This window comes from Gouania willdenowi, chromosome 5, assembly GCF_900634775.1.
Source record: "Gouania willdenowi chromosome 5, fGouWil2.1, whole genome shotgun sequence".
Lineage (NCBI taxonomy): Eukaryota > Metazoa > Chordata > Actinopteri > Blenniiformes > Gobiesocidae > Gouania > Gouania willdenowi.
The window spans coordinates 5,086,720-5,108,858 of record NC_041048.1 but is presented as its reverse complement, the minus strand read 5'-3'; the positions used below and the strand labels follow the sequence as shown (position 1 = coordinate 5,108,858).

Sequence of the window (22,139 nt, the reverse complement as noted above, 5' to 3'; positions counted from 1 at the left end):
TTGTTATAGCCTTACTTTTGATTTTGGCTTATTTTTGTTTTTGTCATTTTTTGTGCCTTATTGCTTTCTTAGCCCATTTTAAGTATGTGCATTATATTTGCAGTAGTTTTTACGGTCTAATGATGGTCCTAACTCAATTTTTTTTTTTTTTCGAAATTTTTGAAAAAAAATGCCTTCTTATAGCCTTACTTTTGATTTTTGCTGATTTTTGTTTTTTGTCATTTTTTGTGCCTTATTGCTTTCTTAGCCCATTTTAAGTATGTGCATTATATTTGCATTAGTTTTTACGGTCTAATGAATGTCCTAACTCATTTTTTATTTTTTTTTAATTTTTGAAACAATATAGCCTTACTTTTGATTTTGGGTGATGTTTGTTTTTTGTCATTTTTTGTGCCTTAATGCTTTCTCAGCCCTGTTTAAGTATGTGCTCCATTTTGAGGCGTTGGAAATTTTTTCGCCCGTTTTTATGCCTTACCTCCGTTTTGAGGTATTTAAAAAAATTTCGCCCGTTTTTTTGCATTACTATAGCCTTTCTTTCGTTTTGAGGCGTTTGAAATTTTTTCAGCCATTTTAAGGCTTTACTAATGACTTAGCTTCATTTTGAGGAGTTTGAAATTTTTTCGCACTTTGAATTTTTTTCCCATTTTTATGCCTTAGTTCCGTTTTGAGGCGTTTAAAAATGTTTCGCCCATTGAAATTTTTTGCCCGTTTCTATGGCTTACTTTAGCCCTACATTCGTCTTGAGGCGCTATAAATGTTTTGTCTGTTCGTATGCCTTACTACAACTTTTTTTTGAGGCATTTAAAAATGTTTCGCCCGGTTTAATGCCCTACTCTAGCCATACCTCCGTTTTGAGGTGTTTGAAATTTTTTCACACTTTTAACTTTTTTGCTCATTTTTATGCCTTACCTTCAGTTTGAGGTGTTTGAAAAAATTTCGCACTTTGAATTTTTTGCCCCTTTTTGTGCCTTACTATAGCCTTATCTCCATTTTGAGGTCTTTGAAATTTTTTCTCACTTTTAACTTTTCTGCTCGTTTTTGTGCCTTACTATAGCCTTACCTCCGTTTTGAGGCGTTTGAAATTTTTTGCCAGTTTGTATGCCCTAATTAATAAAATACACCATGAGGCAACAAAACTACATAAAATGACTCCAAAAACACACAATATTACAACAAAAATACACAAAACAATCAAATCATATCAATACAAGAACCCTTCTTTTTTCCCAGTATAAATGCTCAGATTGGTCATTTATCTAAATACCGATATGAATGTTCATAGAAAAATGAGTTGCTAGCGATAAAAGGGAAAATTATAACAAGGATTGAAAGTGTGTTTAAATTGCACAGCAAAACTAAGACTTATCATTTACATGCATGGAGTAAACTATCACAGAGAAAACCCACAAAAGCCTTAGACAAGAGCGAAACAACAACTGAGGACTATACTTTAAAACAGTGGTTCTCAACTGGTCTCACCCTGGGACCCACATTTTTCCACGGCTATTAAATCGCGCCCCACGTTTTTTCAAAACTAGTTGTTGAAAACACACATTCTCTTTTTTAAAAACATGAATCTATATAATTTCCTGTGCAACATGCACTTCACAGCATGCCTGTCAAAAGAAAAGTTTCTTTCAAAATAAAAGACAAGTCCAACACAAGAGACTCCAAGTATGTACTTATTTTTGACCACCTATTCACAACCCACTCAGTACAGGTCCGCGACCCACTTTTGGGTCCCGACCCACCAGTTGAGAATCACTCATTCATTTCTACCTCAGAATGTAGATAGAAAGTAGATTTCATGTTTCATTCTAATGAGCAACCCCTCATTTATTTATATAGCCTGATATTGAAAGGAGCTGAATTCTAGAATTAATTAGTGCTTTAGTAGAATCTGCAAAGTCACTCCTATATACTTGAAATAAACTTACATAAAAACATTAATATGAACACACCAATATATATATATTGAAAGTCAGTAATAGAATTAAAACAATTGCTTCACATTAACAAAACTGCTTTTTAAATGGTGTTTTTGTTTAATTAGTTATTTAATAAAACACAAGGGCACACCATTTTGATCACTAACACTTTCGTTATATAAAAGTAAATAAAATAAAACAATGTAAATCATTAAATATTTTAGTTCATGGGCCAAATACGAACTAGTTTGATCTCAAGTGGAGGAAACAATGATTCATGTTTTCTGTACTAACGACTTTATCCTACGGGCCAAATGTTATTCTCCAAAAGGCTGGTTTTGGCCCCTGGGCCTCGAGTTTGACACATGTGCCTTTAATCATTTAGTTGCAGATATTTGTTACTGATTGTTTTGCACCATCTTTGATTGAAAATATGATTATTAAAAGGGAGGCGATGATGAGATTTTTCAAATTCTGCCCATCGGGGAACAAAGTGAGTTACAGTATAAGTGGCTTTGATATACAGGGAAAGCAATGGGGTTGATTTCCTTTCATGTGAAATCCTTTAAAATGAAAAAGGATCTTCTTCTTAATGCTTATAATCACAGAGGCTGCTGGGTAATGTAGTGCACCCAGGTTGAATACATTATTTTATGACTGGAAAAGAGAAAACTGACTGAGAAGTTAAAAAAAAAGAAGTTAGATGGTAAGTGTCTTCATCCTTTGATGATGAGGGTGGAGATCTGCCCAGGCATGGTGTAGAAGATGAGGCCGATGAAGAGGCCGAGGATGACGAGGATGAGCAGGGCGATGATGTACTTCTTGAACTTTTTCCATATGATGAAGATGAAGGTTTTCAGTGGGTTGACGAACCAATTAAAGCTGGTGGTGGGTCGACTGGAGAGGAGAGACAGACGTTCATACTGAGTGTGCAGAGCCACAGGTTGAGAAACAACAGATTAAAAACAACAGACAGCATGTTATGTGCTGCGTTTCATGTCTGTTCCCGACAGCTCCATCCACTTTCTGAAAGTGGATTCTGCCAGTCATCGTAAAATGATTACACTGACATACAGTAAAGCTGCTGGAGACGATCATTTTTATCAGATAAAGACACAGTGTAGCATCATAGCTAAAGTAATTAAAAATTATGCTGGAAGAAAAGATGTAAAAGGTTGACATTTCTGCTTGGAAGTTTGTTTGGTAACACTTTATTCGAAGTGTTATACATAAAGGCTGATATTACGCTGTCATTATATGACATGATACCTGTCATTAGCATGAATAAAGTGTCATAAAGGCTGTCATTAAGTGACTTTTGTTACCCTAACCCTAATCCTAAACCCGAGTAATATGCGTCAGCCCGTGCCCTCCCTTTCATTCCCTATTCCAAACTGGATCGGTCTAAAACCAGTCAGGGGGTTTCATGGAGAAAAGATAATCAATGGACCTAACCCTACCTAACCCCACTAGATCCCTCCACCTAACCCAAAAGATCCCAACATAGCTCCAAAGGTGTCATAATTTAGTGAACAACACTTAATGACACCTTATTCATGCTAATGACAAATAATGACAGCGTAATGTATAAAACTTTAAGTAGTGTTACAGTTTGTTTTGTTTGTTCCTGTGACATCACTTCACTAGATGAGATCCAGTGATATAGATCGACTGGATTCAGATCTTTACGTGTAATCCCCAAAATAAACATCCGCCATTTTTTTTGCTGCTACAACTTTAAGTCCATATAAACACCACAAATGTGTCGAAAAGTCATTTTGACACAGATAAGAATGAAGTAAAACACTCCACATCCCATAATGCAATGCGTAATACTTTTCTGACAATGTCTATAAGAATGTTTACAGTGGAGATCAAAACAAAGTTTAGCAGTTTCAACCTTTTATATATTTTTGCTCCCAATCGAATGATCATTGATGTATTGATCTCTGAGGCCTACACACACACACACACACACACTGTCTATATCTGATCAAATATTATCATCTCCAGCAGCTTTAACATGTCTGTGCCAAGTGCGTGTCTTAACTAAATAGTGCCATATGTCTCAGTTTGAGCCTTTAATGTGCAGCTTAACACTGTGAACTGTGAGCTCCAAGTTTTGTTGTCTCCTGTCACTCCAAGGTGTGTTGTGCTGTTACAATAAGTGAAAATGAAGGACTTTAATGATGTGAATCTTATTGTTGCTAAGAAGCTAAGCTAAAGCTTGTGTGTGGATGCTTTGGAGTACTTTGGTTTGTCCAGGGGCTCAGGCTCCTTGCGTGCCTTCCCAACAGGATTGGCCTCGGCCTGCTCCAATGTCACCAGCTGAAGCTCCGCCTCCAACTTCCCCTTCACAAAAAACGGAATTAGAAAAGTTTTCAATCTCTGCCTAAAAAGATTATCTTCTTTTTATACATCTTTTAATTTCTTTTTTATTTAACCTCGTTTCTTACATTCCTGTAAGGATCAAATCTGTAGACTGGTGTTTCTCAAATGGGGGTACGTGTACCCCTAGGGGTACGCAATGGCACTACAGGGGGTACTTGAGAGTGTGTAGAAAATTACAAATGAAAGTATTAAAAATACAGGGTTTTATAATGTGTATTTTAGTTAAAAAATAGTAATCATACTAAATATTATCAGCAACTCACAAAACAACAACAAAAACACATACACAAAATAAGATGAAAATATACTGAATAATAGAAGAAACAATGACAAAATACACAAAATGACACAAAAACCACACACTAAGAGTAAAAAATACTTTTACCAGAAACACACAAAACAACAAAGGCACACTAAATGAGAGAAAAATACACAAGATCACGACAAAAATAGCAGAGAAACATACAAAACGACACCAGAAACACACACACTGAGAAAGAATAATTAAAATAATACCAACAACACACAAAAATGACAACAAAAACCACACCAAATAACAGAAAAATATACTTAATAATAAAAAGAAAAAAACAAACAACAAAATGACACAGAAAACACACAAAATGATGATAGAAATGATTTGGATCAGAACATAAACTGAAAATACAAGAGTCAGTCTTGGTCCCACACCAGGCAGGAGAATACCGGAAATGATAAAAACTATAAAAATAATTATATTCAAGAGGCACTAAATATTGTTTCATTCCACTTATGTACATAGTTAAATTCTTTAAAATGTAGTAGTCAGACAAATGGGGTACTTGGATTAAAAAGTCAGAGAAAGGGAATTACTTGAGCTAAAAAAGTTTGAGAAACACTGCTCTAGACATTTTTCTGTTGGGTTGACTTTTAAAGGTAATTTAGAAACTCCATTTCAAAGCAGGCTCAGAAAAACAAACTGTCTGTAGACTCTGTTAAGTCATTTTCGTGCGTTGTGAATTTAATGTGAAAGTAGATTTTCATACCATTAGGAGGAATGTGTTGCCCAAACTGTCCGTGTACTCGATGTCTTCCTTTTTCATCTTGCTCCTCTTGTCCTTCTTCTTCTTCTTCTTCTTCCCTTTCTTCTTGGCCTCCTCCCTTTCCTTCTCCTCCCTCTCAAAGTCTTCGGCTGTCTTCTGGCGGACCAGGGGCCACCAGCCCTTCATCTTCTTGGAACGAAAGATGGAGAAACGGGGAGTGGCGCGATCCTTCGCCAACTCAATGGTACATTTGTCGGAACTCTTTGCCGGTCGCACCATGTCGTTAAGACGAAGCTCTATTGATCCTGGAAGAATGAAATGAACATGTTATGCTGTGGTTTGGTAAAGATAGGTTAGACATAGGGACAAGTAAAATGTATCCTATCCTTAACTTAATGAATAAAATTAGGAAATACTTAAATGTTGGCAATTGATTTTTGTCCAACTCTTGACATTTTATTCAAAATATTTCAATTTGGTGTATTTTGTTGTAAAAATGTAAGAGTGACAGCCCTCTATGGAATAAAACTTGATTATTAGAACAAATTTTTGCTCTTGGTTGAAAATGTTGGTTTGTGACATTTTGGTGGCTTTTTACGCGAATAGTAAAATAGCTCCAAAGGTGAATACTAAATGAAATACTAAAAATTAAAACAGAGATCAGAGTTGTTTTTCTTATATTCTCAAATGCAGTTATGGGCCAATAAAAATAAAAGCATTTTTCTGTATTTTAAGAGACTGTCACCCAAGAACCAATGCATATACAGTATGTGACTAATCATTAGTGATGTGAACAGTCTATGTTCATAGCTCACAGCTGATCATATTACAGGGAGCTGAGACATATGCTAAGTTGTTTACTGAAGACCCAAAATTTAATTTTGAGGGGCTGGCATGTCCACCAGATAGGATGTATAGCAGATATTTCATATGGAGTAGGTGGAGATTGGCACCGACAGACCCCCGCAACCCTGAACAGGAATAAGTGGGTCTGAAAATGAATGAATGAATGAATGGAGAAGGTGGAGCTGTGTTACTATTTTCCTATGTGATGTAGTTTCTGAGATATTGGAAGCTGAAAATGAAAGAAAAATAAGGACGAGCAAAAATCGACACATAAATCCTCACTAAATTGGCCATATCTCAAAAAGTATTCATCCTTTTGAGACCAAAGTGTGTGGGAGCTCTGGAAAATGATCCTATAGTAAGTATTGAGCAGCTAGTTAGCATAGCATAGATTGTTCTTTTCAGATTTCAAAGTATAGACTGGGCGCGTCTTAACTTCTCCAGGAGCCACACCCATAATCAAGGCATTTTTTTAATTTATTTCCAGCCTAGACGCACATTAGTTTCTCTTTAAAGATGTTTTGTAACTTTTGTCTCAGTCACTTACCCAGAAAGTCATTGGCTGCGATGTGATCGTAGTCCCAAACCTGGAGAGTTAGAAATGCCGGCTGACGAAACTCTGACTCCTCCAAAGAGAAAAAGGATTCCTTCTTCTTAAACACCACCTCTTTCTGCAGGAGATTAAACACAACACCCCAAAAAAAGACTAATCAACCATCAGATTAGCTCTACAACCTTTCCCTCAGCTCCAATGAACATGAGAAAATGAATTTATTATCTTTTAAACTGAATATGAAAACTGCATTTTAAGCTACAGCCGCACAATAGAATGAATAACACAACCAGGAACGTGTGTAAAGTGTGTTAGTACCTCAGTAGGAAGGTAGTCAAAGCGGAAGATGAATCTCCAGTTGAAGTTTCCTTCTCCGGTCAAAGAGTTAAAGTGAACATCTGTCTCCTGCTTCGCTCCCTCCAGTCCTTTAATCCAACTGCAAAAATCAAACATGGCTGAGCCTCCAAAAGTCTCAAAACTCATGTAAAACGTGTTCTAGGGACAGTGTTTCTGAACTGCTGGGGATTTAACAATTGAAAGCATTAAAAACATGGGGTTTTATAATGGTTATTTTTTAGTTAAAAATGATAATCATACTAAATATTACCAGCAACTCACAAAACAACAACAATACACAAAATAAGAGAAAAAAATATGCATATATATATATGAAATATCTCAGGAGCATCTGTAAAAAAGTAATTTCTCCCTTGGATCAATAAAGTATATCTGATTCTGATGAAAAAAGGTACTTAGACTCCTTGATAAACAAAACTTTTTGTGTTTTTGATTTAAAACATGGTGCTATATTACCTGTCACACAAAAAAGTAAGTTTGCTTGTGTGGGTGTGTATTTTGTGCGTGTTGCTCAGACCCTTTAACATAGATGTCAGAGGACGGGTTGCCTGTAAACGGGTTAATGTCGTCCAAATACACGTCGTCGGTGTTCCAGATGATGACTTGCATCTCATACCTATTGCCATGGAAACAAAAACAAAGACATTATATCAGCCCAGAGCTGTGAAACTGCTTGTGTCCACTTACTGTTCTGGGAGGCGTGGTTTAATGTCCACCGGGGGCGGGGCTGGGACGTCAGTGGGAAACATGTCCACCCACATGTGAAGATAACCCTACATAATGTGCACAGAATTAGTGACGTCATTTTAAACAGGACCCAGTTTGCTGAGCACCCTATGACGTTCACCCGTGGAAGTCCAGGACTGCCTGGGGATTGCAGGGAGCGGATCTCCACATGTTCTGGTACCAGAGGTACGGCTCCAAGGATGAACTCATTCATCTCCCCCCATCGCCTCAGCACGCTCAGGGCTGCATGCTCCTCCATCTCAGCCTCCTCCTCTGGGGTTCTCTGGTTCTTCTTCAGAAGAGCTGATAACATCATACACCAAAACACACTAATAATGGAATGTTCTTTGCTCTTTAATCTAAGTGTTCTCCTGTTTTGATTCAAATGACCCCTACCATGTAACAATTTTATGGAATCGTAACACTCATGTGACTATAATAAGTGGGTAAAGCATAATCGGTACTTTTTAAGAACAGAACACGAGAATTGAAAATATGGCAGGAGACTAAACCCTCTTTTATGTATCTCTTATTTTGGGGGTTCTTTCGTTTTACAAGAGCAAACAGTTCTTTTTTTGTTTTTTTGGTCAAAAAACACACCAACAAAATGTGTCGCAAGCATTTGTCCTCATATTTTCAAGCGGTAAAACACCTTCTAACACTGAGCAAAGCTAACAAAATGCAATGTACTGCACTAAAGGGACATTACATTGAATAAGAGTCACTACACTGTCCACATGTTGTAAAGAGCAGTGTCAGTTAAAGCAGAACCCTTACATTTTGTGCACAATGGGAAAACTAGTCATACTCAACCACCCCATCATGCATTGTGAGTGGAATGTAAAATCGTCCTGGGACCAGTGTCATGTACTGAGTTCGCATCATACTGAGATTGTATATGTGCATACATGCACACTCCCAGAAAATGATGCTAAAAAAAAGAATAATTCATTTTTCAAAGTGAACGGACACGTGTTTTATTTGTTTATTTGATTGGGTTTGGGTTATAATCTCAGTACAGAGGTAAACTCAGTCCGTGACACCAGCTTCAAGCTAAAAACTAAACATCCTCTTTTCAAAATAAAAGCATCTCTTCTTGTCGTCCATTAGTTTTTTAATGCTTTTGTGAATAGGGCTCTTGTTTTGAAGTTAACCAGAAGTTTTGTCAGGAACACAATGGAGGGTCGCCAAAAATCACCGAAATGTCAGAATAAAATGTGTTTATGTGAGTTTTATGGATGAAATGAGCACATGTTGATATTCTACTTGGTCACTTTCTCACTTCAAATGTTTTCAGAACTTTCAAAGGTGGAGGATCAACAGAGATATTTAGCCTCAGTGTGAATCAGATTTTTGTCGTAGGTTCCAAATGCATCTTGGGAAACTTGAAAGTATACTTCAGTGGGAACGCTCATCATCGTAATCATACTTATAGTATATACAGTAGTAGACAGTATAAACTCATTGAGTTTGTAGTGTGTAGTCAGAGTGTGACACTTCGAACAGCCTTAGTTTCATCTTCTGATTAATTAAGGTTTAATCTTCTATTAGCACCTGTTTTGGTTTTTGAGTCAAAAAAATAAAAAGTTGACAAACATTAAACTGGAACAGACAATACAAAAGTTAATTAGAAAATAACAACAATTAAGCAATAAATGTTCTAAAAAAAAATCTTCTACAATAATGTTGTTCAAATCATTGCACAATGACCACACGACTGTATTCAACATAAAGTTGTCGATAGCCATAATAATATCCAGCTGTTTTATCCAGATGTTTGCTATAGTCTTACCTTCAGGTACAGCGTCAGGAGGGATTTTAAAAATCTTGTTCAGGACTTTGACTTCAGACGTTCTGTACTCTGGAGTTGGGATTCCATTCTTTTTACACAGTTCACCTAAAATAGTCGACGGCTTCTTTGCATCACGCCACTGATTGTAGCCGTCACTAGAGAGAGAACCAAAATATGCCATTAGTTCAATGCAAAGTGTCAATTGGTTATGTTTCCACGTAGGGCTGGGCAATATATCGAGATCCAATATATAGAGTTTTCTAATTTGGCAATATAGAACATTAAAATATCAACTATATTGATATATTTTACAGCTTATTTTGTATTAAAATACTCATTTTATGAGTCCCTGCACAGTTAGATGAATTACGGAGCGCATCCAAACCCAGACCTTCCCCTAGACATCCACTCTACAGGACTCACTCACACGTGCTGTCTCTTATAGTAGTACCGTCTGTTAGGGGAAGAATTGTGCACATTTGTTTACAAGAATGTAATTTGCCATACTTGCAGTTTTTAACCTGCTCAATTAAAATCAGGTGGGAGGTGGAGACAATTCTCAACAGGGTCACCATATCAGACAATTCAAAATGGCGGCCACCCAAAAACAGGTTTTTCCTGTTACTCGCCAAACCAAAACTCACATAATTAAAATAAAAATCTGGATCTGGACCTTAAGGATTTATAATGTTTATCACCATTTTGTGGAAACATATTGAGATATGAGTTTTGGTCCATATTGCCCAGCCCTATTTCCACTACTAGTTTTAGTACGACATGTTTTCCATCTACTTTATCACAATCTGGAAATAAGTGAATTATGTTGGTACTAACACGTCATAGTAGAGAGCCAGACCACAGGAAGCTCTGTGACGGCTGTAGAATCGGTTCTCCAAGTCAATACGAGTCTCGCCTATGAGGTCATCGGCCCCCACCAAGTCGTGGTCCATGACCATGATGACCATCTCCGTCTCCAGTGGGAAAGACACGGTGAGTTCAAACACCCTGATAGACAGAGAGAGAGGGTCAACTTTGAAATAGAACAGACGGACGGACAGACAGACAGACAGATGGAGAAAACTGACTCTCCAAATGTTGGGTTGAGTTGTTTAGGAATGTAGCGATCTTTGGAGTCCTGAGTCTGCTCGCCTATTTGGATGATAAGGTATGGGTCAGCTTTCCCATTAGGGTCAGTGGGTGCCAGGGTGGTGGCCTGCAGGAAACAAAGGAAAGCTAGTGAAGGATGATCTGACAGAGGACGAGAGGCTGTTTGGGGCCCCAAAATTATGGGGCCATTATTGTAACGAGCGAGTGGAGGCAGACATTAACAGATAGGCAAAAATGGTCCAAAAGCGGCAAAAACGTGACAAGCAAAGAGTGAAAAGTGATAAAAATCTGCCAAAAGCAGTCAAGAGTGGCCAAAAAAAAGGCAAATAAAGAGAAACCAGGTAAACAGTAGCTTAAATGGGCAAAATGTGGTGAAACAAACAGTAGTGAAAAAAGGCAAAAATATGGAACAAAGTGTGGGGGAAAATGTGGTCAAAAGTTAGCTTATTGGGATGAAAAGTGGCCAAAGAAAATTGAAGAAAGGACAAAAATTGGATGAAAGTGTCAAAAAGAACAAAAAATATGAAAAAAAGGGATATTTTTTGGCAAAAGGTAGTTAAAGTAAGAATAAAGATGGATAGATGCAAAAATGGCAAAAGGAAATATGTAAAAAAGGGTTAAAAAGATTTTTGAATAACAATAATTAAAATTAAGAAATAAAGAGCCACATGTTGAGAATCACTGACTTTATAACAGCTTCTATATGGTGTGGCTGATAATGTAGTGGACTGGTCTGGACAAAAAACCCTGCCTCCACCTAAAAATGCTAACATAGTTCAAAAGGTGTCATAAGATAGAAAACGACACTTAATGACAGCCTTGATAACAGCTTGTTCATGCTAACGACAGCTAACAGCGTAATGTCAGCCTTATGAATAAAATAAAACATTAAAATAAAACAATAAAAAAAAATTCACCCAAAAGTGCTCTGTGATAAGTTTAAAAGACAAACCTTGACAATGTAAACTCTGACTAAGACTTTGATGGGGGAGTTTTTGGGGATTCCATTTGTGATCTCAACGTTTGTGTTGTCAAGGTCGTCAGGGTCAATGGGATAAACCAGGAAGGATCCCTGTGGATGGACAACGATCAATTTCTCACAGACAACAGGATTAACAGTCCTCCCACGTCAGCTTCTTCACCTTGTATTTTCCCATCAGCCTCTCCTCATCGTCATCCTCTTCATCATTAAGACTGGCTCTGCCTTTGTAGAGCGGGAAGACGTGCAGCCAGTCTTGAAACTGACTAAACTCAGATTCCAGATCACCTGCAAACAGCTGGACACAACGTTTGAGAACCACTGCCATACACAGTGAAAACAAATGAGACCTAGGACTGTGCTATGAGCTCTCACCTGTAGAGTTGCTATCTTCTTACGCTTTGGGGGATCGATCGTCCCCACCACCACATCCTCCTCCTCCTCGTCCTCTTCAATGTTGGCCATCGTGAGATTTGCTCCCTCTTGAACAAACAAAAACAAGCACTAATGATTAAATACAGATATTGCAGGGGTCAGGGGCCAAATATGACGCAGTTGATCTTAAGTGGGGAGCAGATTTTATGCAGGAAAATTAGGAATTTGAACATTATTGTGCTCTGATACAGTATCAGTCCCTGCAGGATCTTCACTTTAAAATTTTTAGATTTTGTGGCCAATTTTTATGTAATTTGTGAACCGTTTGTGGAATAATTTAAAGAAAAATTCAGGATTTTTGGAAAAATTGAGAATTCTTTTAACAATTTCAGATTAAAAATGACATCATGTGATATAAGCATGGAGAATATGTGAGCTCTGTGAATATTGTGGAGTTTTATTGAATGTGTGTATTATTTTGGAGATATCTACAACTGAACTAGTTGGTAATTTACACAATGATTCATGTTTCTTTGATTTTTTACTTTCTCATGCAGGCCGACTTGGATGCTCTAAAAAGGACCCAATTTGGCCCCCAGGCCTTGAGTTTGACACATGTGACATATTGTATATATTTTTTTGTTTTTGTGGCGTTACTTATTTCCATTCCTTTTGTTTCGTTGTTGGTTATTTATTCAGTTTCATCCTGTCGTTCTATGAGTTATGTTTCTAACCCGAATGTGTGGAAGTCTGGCTTTGATCTGTGGGTCTAAGCTAGCTAAGCGTTAGCATTGCTAACCGCCATTTTAACAAGGTATCCACCTGTTTCTGCTTGTTCTTCCATCTCCTCCTTTTCAGCAGCCTGCAAACACATCGACATTTACATGTGGATGAACATGTTTAGAAGTCATTCATAAAAAAAAATAACAATAAATTGTATTCCAGCACATTGGCTTCAGTTATGTAGGACATATTTGGCATTATCATTGGCATCTCACCAGCTTCTCTAACTCTTCCAGTGATGCGTAGTATTTGGACCACCAGTCCAACTCTTCCACCTCTGGAGCCTCCTCTTCCAGCTCTTCCTCTTTGTTTTTCAGCTTTTGAAACGGTGCCTAAAGACGTTCACATATGCAATGTGTGTCTGTGCTGTTTTTAAAAGTGTAAAAGACAAAATGTTATTTCAAAACCCTCCGACCCACAGGGTTGGAGACACCTACGTTAACCAGCTTAATGGGATTGATGGGAATTATTGACTCTGCAACTGTCAAACTGGTGAGTTTCATGCTCTTCATCGAAGCCAGAGGGATGATCTTCAGGGTGCTCTTCTTCTTTGGAAGAACTTTGAAAAAAAAAAAAAAGGTATTTATAAAACACTTGATGATGACAAAGAGGCTATGATTACTTTAGAAATGATAATCATATTTTAAGAGTAATTCATGCAGAAATCTAATATATTTGTTCTTGTTCTTTGATGAAAACATTGTCCTTCTACCACTAATTTTAACACAACTTTGTAGTAGAAGTGAACACATTTGGTCTGACGTGAAGGAAGAAGAAGAAGAAGAAGAAGAAGAAGAAGAAGAAGAAGAAGCAGAAGCCGAAGAAGAAGAAGAAGAAGAAGAAGAAGAGAAGAAGAAGAAGAAGAAGAAGAAGAAGAAAAAGTAACTGCAAATGGAGTCTGCTATAAATTAGACATGAACTTGAATTTTAGAAGAAGAAAGAAGAGAGAAGAAGAAGAGCAAGAAGAGAAGAAGAAGAAGAAGAAGAAAAGCAAAAGAAGAAAAAGAAAAGAAGAAGAAGAAGAAAGAAGAATAAAAAAGAAGAAGGAAGAAGAAGAAGAAGAAAAAGAAGAAGAGAAGAAAAGAAGAAGAAGAAGAAAAGAAGAAGAAGAAGAAAGAAGAAGAAGAAGAAGAAGAAGAAGAAGAAGAAAAAAGTAACTGCAAATGGAGTCTGCTATAAATTAGACATGAACTTGAATTTGAAAAACTTTGACAGAATAAAACAAATTGTACATTTTGTCTCTTTCTGGTCTTTCCATAACATTTGTTTTCTGTGTTTGAATAGTTTCTCTGAAAATGGATGGAAGGATGGATGGATGGATGGATGGATGGATGGATGGATGGATGGATGGATGGATAAAGATTTTGTTGGCGTTCACGATGGTTGTCACATAAAGTGGACGAGGTTTGCGTGCTAATTAGTTTAGTGAGTTTTGCTAGCGTTAGCATTTATATGATGAGATAGATAATCAAAATGCAGAAAACGGTGAAATGACGCATCTATAAGCACGTCTAACAATTTTACTGATAAAACAAACCTACGTACATTAGTTAAACAGCACAGACCTTTCTCTTTGACCTCCTCATAATCTTCCTCCACATCTTGGTCCAGTTCTTGTGGACCGTAGTCCATGAGATTCTGGACGACAGCAGAACCCACCAGAGCGGTCTGACCAAAGGCTCTGTGCTCCACCACAAACACCGTCAGAGGAGGATGGAGGTAGGACTGCTCTGGTAACTCCTGTCAGCACAAAGGATAAAGTGAACAGCTCTAAATCAGCACTTACTCGCTGAGTCATGGTTGTTATTAGCGTTATTTTGTTTTAACCTGTCAGACATATTTGATAGCCAATATTGTCTTCATACACAAACAACAAGTTCTACAATTGTTATAAAAATGTATATTTTGGGGTTTTCATGTCATTAATTCTGGTTACAAACAATAATGACCAGCTACATAATGGATGCACAGTTAGCTTAGGCCTTAGCAACATCATTCTGAGCATTAGCTTAGCATCATTCACTGCTCGGCTGATGCTAAACTGTGTAAAGTCTTCATTTGTATGGAAACTCTATTCGGACACGACCAGGGAGGATTAAACAGATCCTTTCACAGTCCTGATATACGCAATTTAAGTCTGTTTGTGTTTGTTTTATTGAAAAAAAAATCAAACATTTAAACTTTACTTGAAAGAACAGAAAATCTCTGAGCTATTAACATTATTTAATGACCTGTCTGACTCATTATTAATTTGGTTTAGCAACCATTTTGTTAGTATGTATGTATGTACTTTTTTTCCTTTGTTACTGTTCTTTATTTAAAACAATTATTTTTTTTCTTTTTATATTAAAAATCCCTGTTATTACTTTTATAATTAACTTTTACTTTTCAAAGTATTTAATGTGTGTTATTTTATTGCTGTAGCTTGTACAGTGACCTTTGGAATCCTGACAGGTGCCACTAAATAAAATCATTATTTATAAGTATTATTTTTATTAAAGCCTCCATACAGTATATTGTTGCACATGTATATGTCATAGACCTGTTGAATGCTGCTGCTGTGTGAGATGTTTGAAAGGTATTTGCAAAGCTCGTATTGCTTTTTTTATCAACATAAAGTTGAAAAAGAAAAATAGTAAAGATATGTTCATATGTCTGGTAGGTCTAGTCAAAAGCAGTTGGGAGGTTTGTTTGTATTTGTTGGGTGTGTCAGACTGATCAATGACTAGAACTGACCACATCGATGTAGCTGACCAGCTCTTTGAAGTTTGGGTTGGTCTTGTAGCTGATGATCTCCTCAGATTCCAGCTGTTTTCCTGCACACTCCACCCTCACCAGGGGGCGCTCCACCTCAAACAGCTGCACTCGCTTCAGCTCCCGCACTCCCCAGAACAGCACCTGAACGAATACAGTAACCTTACATCTGCCATGGAAACATCTGCAAAAGCGTGTTTTTGTGCGACTAACTTCAATCCTGAAGGTTTTCAGAACCGGTCGCACTCCCTCTGGGATGATGTATGATTTCTGATCTTCCATGTAGGCTAAAGTCTGAGGCTCCACACTGGCGGGAAGACGAGGCTGCAACAGAACAGACTTTAATACTCAGTATTTACTAAATCAACAGTATTGAGTTTACCTAACAAAGTCAACAGTCAAAATAAACACACTTGGTTAGGTTTCTTTGGCGTCTTTGGAGACATTTAAAAGTCATGCTAGTGATTATACAGATAATCTGAACCGCAAACAAAACCTTTATCGCTAAAAACAAAAATGTAATAATCTTTCTATAAAAGCAAGGAATCTCTGTCTGTTACTGTGTGGTCTGTGCCAACATTATAAATATACATTTTATAATCTCTTTAACAGCACTTTGGTCAATTGTCTGTTGTTGTGAAATGTGCTCTATAAATCAAATTGACTGGTCTTGACTTGACCTAACAATGGTAGTATTTTATGTGTGACACAGAGGATTTATTTTGCCTTTTTCTGCTGACATTGGGAATGAATTGTGTTTAAATGATTCCATTATTGTCTATAATTAATAATATTAATTAATTTAAACTCAGTGGATATGGCCCACAAGGTTGGTTTTGAGGGTGAAGCAGATGGTGCTGCTCCTTTATTCTTGATAGCTTTCCTGCAAGTTGTAGGATCAAACTGGTGAACGATTTATCACCATTATACTCCTTCAACTTTTAGGCCAATTCCTTTAGACCCTGAACAGAAGACTCATTTTTCACAGGGGTCACACATTGAGACAGACATCACAATCATACCTCATTCTCTACTGCAGCCAATTTAGACACTGATCATTAAACAAAAAAATAATATTAAAAGATCAAATTACCACAATGTTATATATCTTCCTATTTTTGTTACTTTACACCAAGAACAAAAACGCTCTTGGTACAGAAACTTATTGAATATGATTGACTGACTGATAAACTCAGGGGTGTCCAAATCTAGGTTTGGACACCCCTGAGTCCCTGGATTAACTGAAGTCACCTCGCCAAAGCTGGCGTAGTCCAGCTCGATGAGCTCAAAGGCAGCTAGCAGCTCTCCGGCCGCGGCCCGCCCCATGCTGACATCATAGAAATGGAGGCGGGGCTTTTTGTAGTAATTCTCCACAGTCTTGAACTCCGGCTGCGCAAATGCTCGACCCAGAGGCTTCGGCCGGCCCTGCACACAAGATGGCATACAGTACATACACACTGTCACTCATAGATTCTTAACTCTAGAAAATCTTAAACACGTGTATCTGTTACAACACGTGACACGTTGACAGGAAAACAATTACCACTGAGTCGTAGTCGTAGATGTTGATGATGACGAGGGGCGGGTCCTCTTCCAGTTGCTCTCTCGTTCCTTCCAGAAGAACTCGATCAAACAACAAACACTCAGACCAGGCTGGAGAGACGGTGTCGTTTACCACCTAAATCAAAACGCAAACGTGATCTGTGCTGACCGTCATGTGGGATACAGCACCAAGGACAAAAGGTTTAATTAGTGGTTGATATTACAGAATTCTGGTCAGACTGTCCTAAGCAGGCCAGATACCACCGTACACTGATAGCACGTACCAAGTCTTCTGCCTGAGGAGGCTCTGCTATGTTATGACTACAGCTATCAACAACATACATAACACTAAGAGCACTGAAGATCAGCAGATTCACTGAGGCACACACACTGAAAGCTAGCTTACCTCCGAACCCCAAAACCTTTGACCTAATAAACCCTGTATCTGCATCTGACCAACAACCCTAAAGCTTTACTCCGTCTCATTCACCACAACTAACGGGATCCTCCACTCTTATTACAAATATTGCCTGAAAGTTACTAAATGTCCACATGGGATGGTTACACTGGTTATCTTAGCAGATGAGAAAATTACCCTTCATTTATACTGTAGGGATGTCAGATACAACTTTGAGTACTCAGATTTCCATTTAAGTATTTATTGTATATATATTTAATGATGCAAACACAGATGCTATGATTCATTTATATTAAAAATATACTTTTAGTTTGCATCGTTCATTCCGAACCAATCTGACTCATTAATAAATCCAATTGGTTGAGGCTACAATTATATCAGTTATGTCAGAGCAACAAACCGATACTGATATCGGGACAGCTCTACTGTACGTTAGCTACAAAATTTGTAAATAGAGTGGAGGACTCCTTTAAAAACTCAGATATCAAAATGTGATAGTGTAAATGGTAAGGATCCAATTAACACAAATGTAAAACCATGAAAAACTAATGAACCTATAGTGATTTCAAAGTCTAAAAGTGAATAAATATGTTATGTTGTGATTCATTCTTGGACTTTGGTAACAACAGCTTTCTTCACTTGGAAAACTAGAAATCAACCCTGAGAACTGTATTTGTTTAATTCACTTATACTGTTGCATTTAAAAAAAAGCTCTGGTTGTAGATTGATGCTCCTTCATTGTACAAACCCTGGTAAGCTGGCACTGTGTGGAGAATACCACTTTGGCAAAAGGGTCAGAAAGGCCATCGTCATCGGCAGCCATCAGGCCACGCCCCTGGTACAGGTGGCATCGTAGCTGAAAGTATCTGCTGTCTGAGGAAAGAAAGGTAATGTACAGATGGCAATCTTTATTATACATTCAAACAACATATTCAACTATCTTTGATTAAAAAAATAAAATCACAAACTCACCCTGACAGGACAAGCTGACAGGAAGCCTCCTCCTCCCCTCACCAGTGTCCTGCTTGCTTTGTTCCTCCATCTCTTCATAAACAGGCATGAACTCCTCTGGCAGGCTGTTGATGGCGTCTTTACTGTACTTCACGTTACCAAACCACAGGTAAACTTCCAGCTTTGCAAAAATCTCATGTGCCATACTACCAGGTGACTGAAAGATATACAGTAAAAGGCATTTAAAAGGCAGGTATTTCTCATTGTAGTAAATTAGTGAAAGGAATCAGACTATTACATACTCATACTGCAAAAACTGCTTAAAAAGCAATAGATATTATTTCAGCAGGTATCAAATTTTAAATAAAGAAATGATTTCCATTCGATATTTACTCTATAATATTTAGTCCAGTTTCTAAAAGAAATATCACAAAAATATTACCAACAAACTAGGAGACACTTAAGTAATGGATAGATAGACTGTTTTAAATGAGACATTGTTTTGAAAAAGTTGTAATAAAACAAATGATAAATTAGTCTCATGATGCATTCTAGTCTTTCTGTAAGGTTTGTTTTCTTTGAATTTGGATCGTTTCCTTGAATAATCTTCACAGACAGTCCAAAAAATGTATTTTTAATGCTTACATTTTTAATGTTGAGATGTCAAGGATGGATGGATGGTAGAATGAATGAATGGATGGATGGATGGGTGGATGGGTGGGTGGATGGATGGATGGATGGGATGGATGGATGGATGGATGGATGGATGGATGGATGGATGGATGGATGGATGGATGGATGGGTGGATGGTAGAATGAATGAATGGATGGGTGGATGGGTGGATGGTGGGTGGATGGATGGATGGATGGATGGATGGATGGATGGATGATGGATGGATGGATGGATGGATGGATGGATGGATGGATGGATGGATGGATGGATGGGATGGATGGATGGATGGATGGATGGATGATGGATGGATGGTTGGATCAAATGAATGAATGAACAGACAATATCTTCAGTTATAACATGGTTAAACTGCATGCGTGCCTTCATGTATAGAGTGGTGACTTTGCCACAGTCCCGCCCCTTCTGCTCTTCCACCAATGAAAAGAAGATGGAGTGGGCAGGGATCCTAACGTAAGCCAATCGCCTGTTTCCACTGAGTAACCAGAGAAAAGCATCAGGAATGGTACTCTGTGGCTGGAAAGAGAACAAGACAAGATTGTTGGACAAGACAAAACTAAAAGAAACAATATAGACAAATCGAGATAAAACTATATTAGCCCATGGTGAGAAAATATAACATTTAGCATAAAGAAATATAAAGAAACAAATATAAGAGGAGAGGAAAATTAAAATAAAAGGAAAATAGTAGGAAAGCAACATTGATTTATAAATAAAGAATGATTCATGTTGTAGAATAGCTCGCTGGCCAATAGGAGCAGCGCATAAAGTCACATGACAGGTGTACTGTGGTGAATTGAACCGTTATGAACACGTAGATTAATCCAAATAAAATGTGGAGATTACAACAAACACTTGACCATATCTGATTAAAGGAACCACAGCTGGTGTTATGAATCTACTAGTGCTCCTCGTTTCTTGTGATCAACTCCTGCGTGTGTTGACGGCTATCGTTGGTAGCACTAAGTATTATATGTAAATATGGAAAACAAATTATAAAATAATATATAAAATGTTTCCCAACCTCTAATTGTGCATTTTCTAACATCTATTGTGTGCATCGCACCAGCAACACAATCGATAGTTAGTCACCAGTTTATTTGGATACTACTTGGACTGTAACACCACAAAACAAAACTTAAGCCAGGGATCAGGATTTTTAGGAGTTGAAACAACCACAAAGTAGTACAAGAAAACTGCTGCTTGAAATCACAAGGGATACCAGCTGAAATAAATCCTAAACAGTCATATCCTCTCTGCGTGGAAACCTGTGGAGGGAAAAGGGCTGCAGCGGACATCTTAGAATTTACTCAGTGCATGACATATTTTCTGATGATTTAGGCCGACTTCTCCATGACTGCTCACCTCTTCTGCCAGTTGCCGCAGCTTCTTCAGGATCTTCCTGGTGTCCATGAGCCGCTGTTTGGCTGTTCGTTTGGTGATCCTCCGACGATTTCTGACCGCCTGTCTGGCCAACACTATCTGGGAACATTTTGTCAGAGAAAGAAAGCGAGACAGGAGAAAAATGCCAACAAGAAGAAACTCACCAAGTTCTTCTTGATGAACTGCCTCCTGCATTTGTCCAAAGTGTTGGGACGACACTGTGACTTCTTTTCAGAGAGAGCGCTGAACTGTCTGCAGAGATAAAGATGGAGACTGAAGGATTCAGACTTTAAGTAAAAGTGAAATTAAAAGTGTTTTTTGAAGCACACTGACTTGCAGGAAACCACCAGCTCCAGCAGAACCTCCACTAAACGCTCCTTCACGTTACTCCTCGGCCTCCGCAACAGGATTTCCACTTCATTCAGACCAATTTCCTAGAAGAAGACCAACCACAGAAGAGTTGATCTACATTCGACAGTCCAAACACAATAACACAGACAATCTGTGTATAATTACATCCATTAGTGAAACCGAACCTGCTGTTTAACAAAAAAAACAAGTCTACAGATTAAAAAAAAAAATTAGTCATAGAGATACGATTGGTTCAGACCATCTTAGCAGGTTGTGTGTGAAGTGACCAATCTGAAGGGTTGGGATCAATCAAAGTGGTCCAAAGAAGAGATATTGATAAGCCAACAAGGGCGTAGTAAAGTCTTTCTTAGAAAGGAGATAGAAAATGTGGTGCCCTGGTTAAACAAATTATCTTTAATTCAATGGTTAAAAAAACAAAACCTTTCTTTATTACGGTAACTGTAAAGAATCCGAACAATTAAAGGTGTCCCTTATAAAGGGATCCTCCACTGTTTTTAAAAGTTTGACTAAAGGCTTCTACATGTAAAACACCTCAATATTAAAGGTGGAAATCACGATATGATTTGATATTGAATCTTTTGATACAGGTTCAATATTTGCCAATATGACAAAGTCTGCCACAATTGGATTTCAAATATTTTCAATTTGATTTTGGAGCCTAAGATCAATTTAAGACAATATTATATTTAACACGGTTACATTTCACCTCTAGCTAAAAAATATATTAAGCAATTTCAAGAGAGTCCAGCTGCAGACCTGCACGCTCAGCTTGTTGTTGTTTTTAGCAAAAAGAAGAAGAAAACAGACTCTGCTGTGTTTCACTGACAATGTTGATCGATTGTTTTAGTTTCCATTGATTTGATTGGATCATTGCTAAACCAATAAATCTATTGATTCAAATGGATTGTTACAACCCGACACATTATGCACCATATTATTTTATTGTCTTTGAAAGATGGGCTTCATAGAGCCTGTGGACTGCCATCTTAAATACCTTTTTTCCAAACACTGGACTCTTACGGACTCTTACCAGTCTGTCGGCCATCTTGTTGAGCCAGTTAGCTTGATACATGCGAAAGCTGTGATCCATAAACTGACTCCAGATATACACACAAGGCTTCAGGTTGACTGATGGGGACTGGAGATGGATACACTTGAAGGACCTTGGAAAGA

General features: G+C 37.7%; 1 protein-coding gene across 2 annotated transcripts in view; it reads right to left on the bottom strand.

Moving 5' to 3' along the window:
- Positions 1–1,146: 1,146 nt before the first annotated feature.
- Positions 1,147–22,139, bottom strand: part of fer1l4 (fer-1 like family member 4) — a 39,838-nt gene continuing 18,845 nt past the window's right edge. For both annotated transcript variants that reach the window (XM_028447159.1, XM_028447160.1), the window contains 29 exons: positions 21,997–22,129; positions 20,928–21,028; positions 20,759–20,846; positions 20,577–20,693; positions 19,575–19,727; positions 18,546–18,741; positions 18,322–18,446; positions 17,157–17,291; positions 16,865–17,038; positions 15,827–15,937; positions 15,596–15,757; positions 14,425–14,599; positions 13,297–13,418; positions 13,075–13,191; positions 12,899–12,938; positions 12,077–12,183; positions 11,865–11,999; positions 11,675–11,794; positions 10,701–10,828; positions 10,450–10,620; positions 9,616–9,770; positions 7,945–8,126; positions 7,785–7,870; positions 7,615–7,713; positions 7,059–7,176; positions 6,735–6,858; positions 5,345–5,646; positions 4,180–4,280; positions 1,147–2,825 (listed from right to left, as the gene is read on the bottom strand). In XM_028447159.1, coding sequence (XP_028302960.1) covers positions 2,645–2,825; positions 4,180–4,280; positions 5,345–5,646; positions 6,735–6,858; positions 7,059–7,176; positions 7,615–7,713; positions 7,785–7,870; positions 7,945–8,126; positions 9,616–9,770; positions 10,450–10,620; positions 10,701–10,828; positions 11,675–11,794; positions 11,865–11,999; positions 12,077–12,183; positions 12,899–12,938; positions 13,075–13,191; positions 13,297–13,418; positions 14,425–14,599; positions 15,596–15,757; positions 15,827–15,937; positions 16,865–17,038; positions 17,157–17,291; positions 18,322–18,446; positions 18,546–18,741; positions 19,575–19,727; positions 20,577–20,693; positions 20,759–20,846; positions 20,928–21,028; positions 21,997–22,129 — 3,958 coding nt within the window. In that variant the 3' untranslated portion in view covers positions 1,147–2,644. The remainder of the gene's footprint in view (positions 2,826–4,179; positions 4,281–5,344; positions 5,647–6,734; positions 6,859–7,058; positions 7,177–7,614; positions 7,714–7,784; positions 7,871–7,944; positions 8,127–9,615; positions 9,771–10,449; positions 10,621–10,700; positions 10,829–11,674; positions 11,795–11,864; positions 12,000–12,076; positions 12,184–12,898; positions 12,939–13,074; positions 13,192–13,296; positions 13,419–14,424; positions 14,600–15,595; positions 15,758–15,826; positions 15,938–16,864; positions 17,039–17,156; positions 17,292–18,321; positions 18,447–18,545; positions 18,742–19,574; positions 19,728–20,576; positions 20,694–20,758; positions 20,847–20,927; positions 21,029–21,996; positions 22,130–22,139) is intronic.